The sequence below is a fragment of the Dromaius novaehollandiae genome, chromosome 16 (assembly GCF_036370855.1).
Source record: "Dromaius novaehollandiae isolate bDroNov1 chromosome 16, bDroNov1.hap1, whole genome shotgun sequence".
Classification (NCBI taxonomy): domain Eukaryota; kingdom Metazoa; phylum Chordata; class Aves; order Casuariiformes; family Dromaiidae; genus Dromaius; species Dromaius novaehollandiae.
In genome coordinates this window covers 19,163,579-19,174,584 of record NC_088113.1, presented here as the reverse complement: position 1 = coordinate 19,174,584, position 11,006 = coordinate 19,163,579, and the positions used below count along the sequence as shown (strand labels likewise).

The following is an 11,006-nucleotide window of genomic DNA, read 5'->3' as shown; positions in this document are numbered from 1 at the left end:
TTCTGCTCCGTATCTCTTTGCTTTATTATAATGCTCTTTTAAAAGATGACACTGCAATTCAAGTCCAGTACCACTCTACAGAACAATGAATAGCATTCACTGAAGTTGCCATTCCTGTGAATTTCACGTAAAACACATCAGGAAAATTAAAGATACAGTATTCCACACTGACCACGGGCATGAAAATTAAAAAGGGGCTTTAAGAGGTCCTTCTAAGCCATTACAATAAAACTCTAATAATGGGCATTATAGCATTTCTTGATTTCTGTTTAAATATCTGCCTCCTTGACAAGGTTACTGGAATTTAATATTGCCAAAGCAAGGCGAAAACTGAAATACCATGGTTGACTGCTATTCTCAAAGAGGACCACTGTATCTTTAAATGTATCCTGAATTAAACAACAAAGGTTTTACCTACACTTGTTAAATTATTGCACAGATTATTACACTGATAAATACATTATGAACCCATGGAATGTTACACAGTTTGGACTGAAAAAATAAAAGCAGCAGCATTATCCTTGAAACCTCAACCATAAGGGAGAGTTGGCCAAGGACTTCTTGAAATGTAATAGTTATTAACAGGCTTCAAGACAAAAATGAAACATTTTAAAATAACCCCTAACTCCTAGAATTAGGCTCAGTGCCTGGCTTAGGAACACTCACCAAGACTTTCTGTCTTTTTCTGTCCTTTGCAAGTGGCACTTAATTTGAATGTCTTGAAGTTTCTCTGATTTCAGACTATTGGCAGGAATCCAGCTGCTCTGTATCTTCCAAAATTCAAGCCATACAAAGGAATAAAACAAAGTTTGAAACACTAGGAAATGTGAAATGAATGTTGCAATGTCCAGTTGTTCCAGGTGTCATTTCACCTACAGCTCTCTTTCCCAACAATCTGCTTGTATGACCTTTAAAAGTGTTAATAAAAGGTGCAGGACTGAATGGAAAGTGGAGCCCTATTCATCCTCCAAGCAAGTGAAATATAGGGACATTCGAGCCTTGCCTGTCCAGATGCTGACTCAAATTCACCACCAAGCCATATCTTTAAGGGAGGCAGCCTCAGCTCTGCCCAGCTATAATCAGTGCCTCTGTTTACAGTGCTCACGATTGAGCCAAAAAAAGAAAGGGGGAATGTTTTAAGCAAGTCCAGATCATAATGAAAATTCCGACTCATAAACACTCCCTCCACAAATCCAACTTGATTGTATGTGTTCTACCAAACTGCTTTCCAAAGCAGAAACTTCCTAGCCCTCTACTCTTTGAAACAGCAAAATCAAAACAAAGGCTTTGCAACAGAAAATGCCCTCATTTCATCATCTCCTCTGGAAGACATAATAAATTATTCAGATTCAAACAAGTCAAAAATGTTGATTCACCTGTCAAACTGAGATCAGTCAGCACGTTAGCTTTGTCACTGTAGCTTTAGTTTCTGCCAGCTCTTTATACTGTCTTTAGTATCTTCCACTAACACCTTTCTGTTCTGGGAGTTGTAGCCTAGCTTTGTATCTCTACAGCAGTACGTAAAGAAGGCAACTTTTCTGTCACCGTCTACTCAACTGGAAGAAAGAAAAAAAAATCAGTATTCCAAAACTTTTGCCTTAGTAGGACTCTGGCTGTTTAATTTAGAACATAAAGTTTCAAAAAACAAAACAAAACAAAAAAAACCTGACAAAAACAAATGGCCTATGCCATTCGTAGCTGCAAGTGATATACAAGTAAACTAGTTTTCTCCTAGGCAAAACACACAACTGAGGAAAATGTATGCATATCCACCACAGTACTGTTGATTGAATGGATTGAAATAAATCCTATCCTTCTACAAGCTATTGCAGGAGGTTTATGAAAGAGAAACTGTAACAAATTTGTACACAGGAAGCTGAATCAGCTTCACATCACCTCAGACAGACATCAGCAGTCAGACAACGCAGCCGGTCAGATGCATTACGCTGTCACCACTACTGCAACACTTCACGAAGATTAACCGTCAGTCAAGGACTTGGCAATGCCAATTCACATAAATTACACAGCATGGCCTTCAAAGTACGTGCATTACAGTTTCGTACTGGGCAGCAGACGAAGGACAAGAATAAGGCAACAGATGTGTATGCATAAAAATACAAAGTTACATGTATGACATGCAATTAAGCTATGACAAAAGTGTATCTGGAACAGAAGAAAACATAGAACAAAATCCTTGTTTTATAGTCAGGCTGTAAGCCTCTTTTCCAACAGTACCACAAGCAGCCTTGAAAACTTAGATCTCTTCTGCCTTTGTCTCTTCCACAGGCTCATCACATCAGCAAGGATGCTTCGCGCAACTGGCGTGGCTCAGCTTAGGCTGGTGCTTGGGTCACGAGCAATACTGGCTCCTGCAACTGCACTAGATTCAGAAACCTTTTTATCAGGAGAAGCAAAAGGAAAAAAAAAATCCCAACTTTTGCTGGAGAGGGCTAGAGAAGGCTAGAAAATTATTTTTTGACCATCTGAAAGATCATACGAATAGAAATACAGCAGTGGGTCTGCAAGATCAGAATTCGGGGATATAAATCTAACTTAGACTATAAGTCTTTAAAAACCGCTACTTTAAAAACGATATAATTCATAATTTACCTCCCCCTTCTCTTTCTTTTTTGGCTGCTGAATACAATTACATGGCCTCTTGACTTTTGACTATTACTATAAACTTGAAAACCTCTGTGAAGAGAAAAAGAAATGCATTATTTGAGATAACTTTGATGACTGGAGTTGATCATTTGCTTGAACAGCTAACTCATTTAAATAAAAGGTTTTTTGGACATGCTCTAAGATTTACAGTGTCCACAGTAAAGAACTCCATACTGGTACCAAAGTAGACTATGTAAAGACATCACGATTTACAGTTTTCAAATACAGCTGCAAATAATCAGCTCAACGCATCCCCAAAAACAGGACCAGTAGGCATACATAAGACACCTTTGTTGATGAAGGAGGGAGTCCCAATTTTTCTACAGAAGTTATGGTTTGTGTGTTATGCAAACCAGTTTGTGGGGTCAAAAACATGACATAACTGAATCTCCTATTCCATCCCTTAATGCTGACAAGAAGTTTCTAAAGTTTCCAAAAGAGTGTTTCCTTTAACAAGATCCAGGAAGAAAATCTGGAGAAAGACATAATAGAAACAGACATATAGTTTGACAAATTAATGATTAATTTGGAAAACATCTGCTTAATTTAAGTTTGACTATTAAATCCAGACATCTACTCATCTGGAAAGCAGCTTGCTGGCAGTCTCGCTTCTCAATGTTCTCATATTTTCCACCTATTTTATCTAACTGTATTTTTTTTTAATAAGTTTGTTTCACTGCCAAGTTGCCAAATAAATGTCTAAAAGGCCATAAGCAACAGAAAAGAAAGATGTAACTTTTATCACAATAGATGAAATAGAAGGGTAAAAGGAAGAAAATCAGACAGAGAAAAGACAGATTCTACTAATACTCAAATCGGGGGAGGAATACAGAAAAGGAAGGAGAATATCACAGCTTTGCATTACATGTGTAGGAAAGCTGCACTGTGTAAACTCTTAACCAAATGAGTAAGAAGGACAAGCAGAGCCATTCTAAATATCCCTTGATAGCTTACGCTGTCAAAACAATGAGTTTATACAAATAAGCTAGATAAGCTAGCTCTAGATTCTTTATTAGTTCTAAGGGGAGAAAAGTTTTAAAAGTCTTCACACCTCAAAGTTTAAAAACACATCTCCAATAAAAAGTATCTTAAAGACCATTTTGAATTGCCAGACTTAAAGTGGTCCCAGCAATCCATAAGGCATTTGAACTAGAACTATGCAACTGCAATTTGCTTATTTAATGGCTATCTTTTTAAGACACACCCTCCCCTTTGATTGTATTAAACACTTCAGGTCATCTCAAATTATACGAAGACTGGATGAAGACCTATAAAACTACACATGCAAGGTTGTGCCATGAAAATGTGCTTGCACTTTTTTTCCTGTGAACATCCCTGTTAAGAAAGTTACTGTACTCAGCTTCAATAGTGCAAGGAGATTATATTTAACATTATCCTTGAAAATGGGAGAGCCATCTTTATGTAATAACAAGATTCAGACACTAATTTTTTTCCTAAACTTGGACAGAAGAAAGGAGAACGAATGGGAAGGAAGCACAAAAGTAACAGATCAGTAAAGTCAACCAAGATAATCCAATTGTGTGTGAAACTGTCTCCCCTCAATTGGCCAGCATAGCCTCCCTTCCCTAGCTGTGCAAAACAGGGTTAACAGAGTTCTACCAGTTCTGGTTATCCCACCCATCATCAGCTGAAGATGCCTTTTTTGTTGCCTTAGGAGGTTTTTTGGTCTTGCTCTCCCCTCCTGTGTTTTCCCAGTTGGTCTCCCAATTTTCCCAGCTGTCGCTGTTACTGTTCTTGTTGTTGGAGACTGTTCCTGAACCCCATACGTCCCAGCTGTCGGAGCTCTTCTTCTCTGTGGAATTGTCCACATACGTCCAGCTCTCGCTGCTTGGAGATTTATGGGCTTTTGGTGGGTCTGAGTTGCCAAAGGTCTCCCAGAAGCTTTGATCTACAGCATTGTTCTGGTAGCCCTCCCCTCCACTGTTCTGGTAGCTGTCTCCCTCAGCTGGTCTTTTATGGGGGAAAGAAAAGAAGGGGAGGGGAAAAAAATAAGTTATAACATAAATGACTATAAACAGAGAAAATGATAATGCTACTGTCCTTTGCTCAAACAAAAACTGAGGATAAAGGCAGAAAAACTAGAAGTATTGCTCAGAATGGCATATATTCCAAATCACAGATTTTTGGTCACATTCTAAAATATTAAGAGATTGGGGGCATTTGGCATGAATGTAAAACCTAGGTGCAGTGTACTATTTGCTCTTGGTTTAACTGGCATAAATAAACAGTTATACTGAACTGAGCTTTGTGTGCCCTTGTATTACATACAGAAGGACTACTAGCAACATTTTTCTAGGAAACAGAATCATTTCTTCATATTTAAAAATTATCTGCTACTACTATATTACAGACAATGTACAGGAGATGGAACTATGTGTTTAAAGGGACGCAGAAGACAATAACAACAAAAAAAATACCTTTCAGAATTATCATCTGGTTTGCCAGAAAAGAAAGTGGTGACGTCTCGCCATCCCTTACTTCCAACTCCCTGTACCTAGAGAAAAAGGACACTCCATTCATCTGGACAGAACAAACATCTGCTCTAACAGTCCAAACAGCAAAAAACACAACACATTCCTCCACTTGTTCAAATGAATATAACGTATTTCATCAAAAAATTTCACTCACCAGGTATTAATATTTTTGATGAGGAGTTACAAGGTTGATGTAAAGAAAATACATTTGACAGCATCATGCTGCTGGAAGATGTGAAAAGTAGGTCAAGTTCAGCTTTTTCACCTACTGTTGTCAGTAACAGCTTTGAATTCTGTCCTCAGCTTTCTTGACAAAAATGCTGGAACTACTCCTTACTTAAATTGCACTCTGCAAAAATATTAGCAACTCATAATAGTAGTATTTCCCAGCTACTATACACTACTACAAAAGTGGGACAGAGTCAGCAGAAACAGAAGCCAATATGTCTAAGTTTTTAGAACTTGTTTCAGTTTGATGCACTCACTTCAGTATATAAGTAGCAGGTGCTCAGAAATCAAATAAGCTCCAGTTCCACACACTAAAGCTTTTACTAGTTTGAAAGCTAACTTGCACTGTCATGTGTTTCCTAACAAGCTTTATATGGATGCACTGTCAAATGTCAAAGTTGGAGGCCTCAGTCACTGAGCTGTATATATGAGGCACATGAGGAGAAACTACTCAAGGATGTTTTTGTAAGCAAAAAAAACTTGAAGAGCACTAATATGAAAAACTCAAATTAGGAAGCTTGTCCAGATCTTTTAAATTATTAGAGCATAACAATTTTCAAGAACTTAGGGTCCATGTTAAGCAAGTTTCAAATTAATGATAGTATTGGTGCTTTGATGTTACCAAGAAGTATTACAATGTACGTAATTAGTATTTATACTTCTACTGTCTTACGAAACTACTCCCAACCATTTTCACCAGTTTTATTTCAGTGTTCATGTAACAGGCCAAAAGTTAAGTTCTAGACTAAATGACTGCTGGAGGAATCCTTTTGGGGATATATTAGATTGGAGTTGTCTTAGAAACATGAATTCTGAAGTGACATCAATAGAAGTCACTATTCTAAGTCACTTACTTTATTCAACTATTTAAGACACTAAGCTAGTACATGATATGGCTTCCAGTGCTGACTTTCACTGTGCCAGAAAGACAGACCCTCCTATGTAATACCATAGAAGTTATCAAAATAGGCACTAGGTTCTGCAGTACTCTGTACTTTGCAATTGTAGAGAGCACTTACCACATTACCAAGCAATGATAGCAAAAGAAGAACAAAGAAGAAAAGGTGCAAAACATTAGTAAGTGTAACAGTACAAATGTAATGCAAGCTGTCTCCATATTCTCTAGCAGACGTTTCCCTTTTGCCTGGGACACTTACTCTCCCTTACGTGACTGCCACCATGCCCCTCAGTGTAGCCATTGTGAAAGTTGCATCCTATCTGTACAGAGGTTTTTCAACACCACAGCACAAGTACTGCATGTTGAAAACCACATTGTCAAAACTTAATTATACTCAACATAAGCAGAGACTAAAGCTGCTTTGGGGTTTTCTTTCAACTAAAAACACCTGATAAGAATATGGAGACTGGCTTGGTATTTGGCCTCCTCAAAGGCAAGCAGGCCACTTCCTACCTTGCTGGCCAACTGTGATACCCCCACGGTGACCTCCTCAAAAATTTTCCCCTCTTTCACCTACATGAATCAAAGTATTAGTAATTAATCATAAAACAAAATATTGTGACACCTTAAAACAAGCTTACTTATGATATGAGCTAAAAACAAAAAGTAAAAAACCTAAAGCAAATCAAAATATATTTAATTCAAAGTAACAAGGTTAATAAATTAAAATCTATATAGTCCATTGATCTCTAATGGGGTGAACCTCAGTACTTTGATGTTCACGGGAATTTTCTACTGGAATACATAGGGTTTGTGGAAGGTATCATTACATTAACACTAAGCACTAAAACCAAAGACACCATCTTAAAACCTGAAAACTTGACTTTTATAAAGAATATATTTTACTACTTAAAAAAGCAACGGTTTGGGGGGAGGTTAAAAACAGCAAAATTAAAAACTTACCAGATCTATCTTATTATCTGCTATACGTGCTTACGTAAATATTAAAACAGCTTTGAAATTTGGTGTCCTTCACCAACTAATAAGTTGCAGTCATTCCAAAGTAAGTGACTTTATAGTCACGTGTCAGGCCACCACTGAATACATACTTCATAACGTAACACTTGTTTAGAACTAACAGCACAACATCCTAAGGGAAATACTTTTTTTTTTTTCTTTTGAAGTAGAGTGCAACATTTCTCATTAAATAGTCCTACAAAATATAAGTCAGCTCAAGGAAATGCACCCTAAAAATCATATATCTAAGCACTCTAAAATAAACGGTGGATAATTCTAGGGAATAGGAAACCAATTAGACTTTTCTCCTGTGATTTGAGATGCTATGTAAAGAAAGCTGAATTAACAAAGGTAATGCAAAAGAAATTATTTTCTGATGTGCTTAAACCATACTTTTCAAATTGAAAATTAATCCATATCCCAAAGTGATGGCATTGCTTCTCTCACGAAAAAAAAGTTAGTCTGCTTTATCAAAAACAATGTATTTGGAAAAGATATGTAGGTAATTAGATTACCACATTCTCAGAAAAGGCATCATCAAAATCTCGGAGTTGATCCAGAATTCTAGAAGCACAGAACAAATCCATGCCAAATGGCTAAGATGTAACAGTATGTGTGTGTGTATATATAAATATATATATACACATATATACACACACACACATATATATTTAAACATATGAAACAGGAAGGCAACATTTGACACTATGGAGAATCTTTGACTAAAATAAGTAAAATCAGCTATGATTAGTCACTTAGGAGGACTGACTGCTTTGCTTTTTTATATGCCAGCCACTGACTAGTATTTATCCAGATTAACATAACGTGCTTTCCACGCAGCGCTGTTGAAAGTGCCATTAGCTACGTTTATGGTCATTAACAATCGTAAAAGGAAGACAAAAAAAAATATCTACTTCAAAGTATTTCAGTTTCCTAGAAACAATACAGCAATTAGAATGACTAATCCGAATGTTGCTTTAGAGCATACTTTGCTTTTGACTGCATGAAAACCTTCATATTAGGGGACTACCATAATATTTTAAAAGAATGCTGAATAAAGGTTACAAGAACATATTATTTGTATTAATAAATTGTCCCTATTCATCTTAAACATATGCTATTGCTCCAAGTTCCACTGCCCCTCATGTGGCAGCAGACGATCTAATGGGGCTCAAAGAGGCTAAGCTGAATTGAAAGAGTGCTGGCAGGCAGATAGGGGGAACACTTTGAATGTATTACTACTAAAAAAGTTTTTTTATGACTGATTTCTCTATCCCTTTAAGGTGTACTTTCATCCTGTTCACTCTTCCATTACTGAAAGGACAATATCTATGAAAGAATATCTAATGGAGAAAGAGTGTAACAAGTAAGACTCTTGAGGACATGGGAAAGATTGGTGGGGGGAAAATATACCCTATTACCATTTCGTTGCTACCCTATTAACACTGAATTATTTGACATTTCCCCTCTGCTACTGTGCTAGTATATAAAAACAGAAGGATGCATTGACAAACTGGACGGTTATGATGGGAGGAAACAATCACTCCCCAAGGCATCATAATCATGTTCTGTAAGTAATTTACTAGTTCCAAAGTTACCTTTTCCTGTGCAGGTTTGAGAACATTTTCATTTAATGTCTGACCTAACTCTGATGCCTATTTAAAAGCAAAACAAAAACAAAGTCAGTTATATTTTCCTTTATTAAAAAAAAAAAACAAAAAAACAAAAAAAACACCGCCAACATTCTCTGCAGATGAGTTCTTAGCAGTATCTCCAAAAACACATAAAGCCTTAAGGTTTGATTCGTACAAGCAGAATGAGCTGAAAGCACATACAGTACAGTGCTGCAGAAAACATTAAAAGAAAATAAATTTAAAAACAGATGCACATGGCCACAGGTTGTGGGAAATGCCCAGAGCCCAAGCAAGGTCTGACCTTCCACTGCAAGCAGAAGCAATGTTTCCATCAACAATAACCTGGAAGGTGGGTCTCTTGCTAATACCTGCAGCTGAATATTTGAGAAAACCAAGCTCCTCTACCCTTACTTTTTCTAATTAATGGGAATACTCATAGAATTAGGCCTTTTCAGCCCCAATTTTTCACAGATTCTTCTGTCTTGTAAGGCTGCTGATGTCATCTATTAATAACAATCCAGCTCTGTTTCTAGGCAATACACAAGAGTCAGAGTTGTGACAGAAAATTTTTGTAATTTTTTTTTTTTTATGGCTCCAGGTTTGCAGGGAGAGAAAACAATGAAATTCAGGTATCCCTAACAATCTGGGAAAAAAAGATGCATAAGGGCATTGTACTTTAGAGGCAAACTTACAAAAACGCAAGTCCACAGTTTATATCACAAAACAATTTTCATAAAAGAACCATATTGACAAGGACAGCAAGGGTTGCAAATGTTTGATGCAAAATCATTTCTTTCCCTACTACCGTAATAAGCCTGTAACGGTTGCCTTTCTTCAGAATTGGCAATTATATTCTACTGATAAATTTCTGAATTAGCCCACTGATTAGTCCAAAGGAGCCAACTAGTGCTTGCAAGACAAACATCATTCCCAGCCATTAGCACAAGGGAGTAATGAAGTTCAGCTTCTTACAGGTTTGCATCTCACGACTGACTACCACTGGGTAGGGTGTGAGCCTTTGCTGAAGTTCCTCCTGGGGATGGGGTGCATGTGAACATCTTTCCTCTCCAGATTCCCAGGTGTCTAAAAAGCTTTTCCCTTAGCCACAGCACTGCTAGGATCTCCCCTCCACCCAACCACCATTATCTCCAATACTGAAAGTCATTTGAGAAGACAAGGGGTAAAGGTAACCCCATTCCCACCTCATAAGAAACGTGAAAGCAAATCACATTAGGTTTTTTTTCCCATAGGAAGTCAGGCTAAGAAAGTGTTCAAGAAAAATAAAAAAAGGGGATTGAACAGGATTTTCTAAAGATGAAAAATATCTCAGCACAGTCTATTAAACTGATAAATTAACCACTGATGTTATATAATAAAAAGTCCAACATGCTAAGGCTAATAGTTGAGGTGTGCTAAGTGAAGTCATTGCTAGCATCAGTGAAAACTGTCATATAATCCCATTTACTCAACCACATAGTTTTATAAATACAGAAAAGGGAGATTTGGATAAAATTGTGTTCCCTTTTGAATCATTTCATATTTATTGTTGTTGAAGTTCAAATAGCATCTTACCCACCACTACAGATGCTACATAGTGAGGCATTTCTTACAGAGTCTGCCTGTAAACAACTCCCCAGCGTAATTCTTGGTATATAGCATTCCTGAATCAGACATGCAAAAGGAGATCCTGAAATCATCCGTGCTTATGAAAAGCATGGGCAGAAGTACAGAATGTTTCCTGAGAGTGCAGAGCTTGGATATTTCTATCCAGTTTAGCTTATTTTAAGCAAGTTTGAAGAAACATCACTGTATGAAACACAACATTATTCTAAACAGATTTGACTTAAGGCAAAAAAGAAAAGACAGCTCAAGAGCAAATGCACATATTTAGCACGAACAATGACAAGGAGTCCATGCATGAAAAAATATGTGAGGGCGTTACCGGCTCTGGCTGCTGCTTGTAGCCCCAAAACTTTACCCAGACAGCAAAAGAGAAAGAGCAAGGAAGGTAGAAGCAGCTTTTAGCAAAAAACTGGAAGCATTTTTTTCAGGCAAGTTAAGTAGCATGAA

At 37.2% G+C, this 11,006-nt stretch overlaps 1 protein-coding gene across 3 annotated transcripts in view; it reads right to left on the bottom strand.

Moving 5' to 3' along the window:
* ARFGAP1 (ADP ribosylation factor GTPase activating protein 1) overlaps window positions 1–11,006 on the bottom strand; it is a 25,648-nt gene continuing 14,642 nt past the window's right edge. For 2 of the 3 annotated variants that reach the window (XM_026092857.2, XM_026092859.2), the window contains exons 11-14: window positions 8,901–8,957; window positions 6,799–6,858; window positions 5,103–5,179; window positions 1–4,635 (exon numbers count right to left, since the gene is read on the bottom strand). In XM_026092857.2, the coding sequence (XP_025948642.2) occupies window positions 4,281–4,635; window positions 5,103–5,179; window positions 6,799–6,858; window positions 8,901–8,957 (549 nt within the window). In that variant the 3' untranslated portion in view covers window positions 1–4,280. The remainder of the gene's footprint in view (window positions 4,636–5,102; window positions 5,180–6,798; window positions 6,859–8,900; window positions 8,958–11,006) is intronic. The other variant, XM_026092860.2, reaches the window with a different exon arrangement.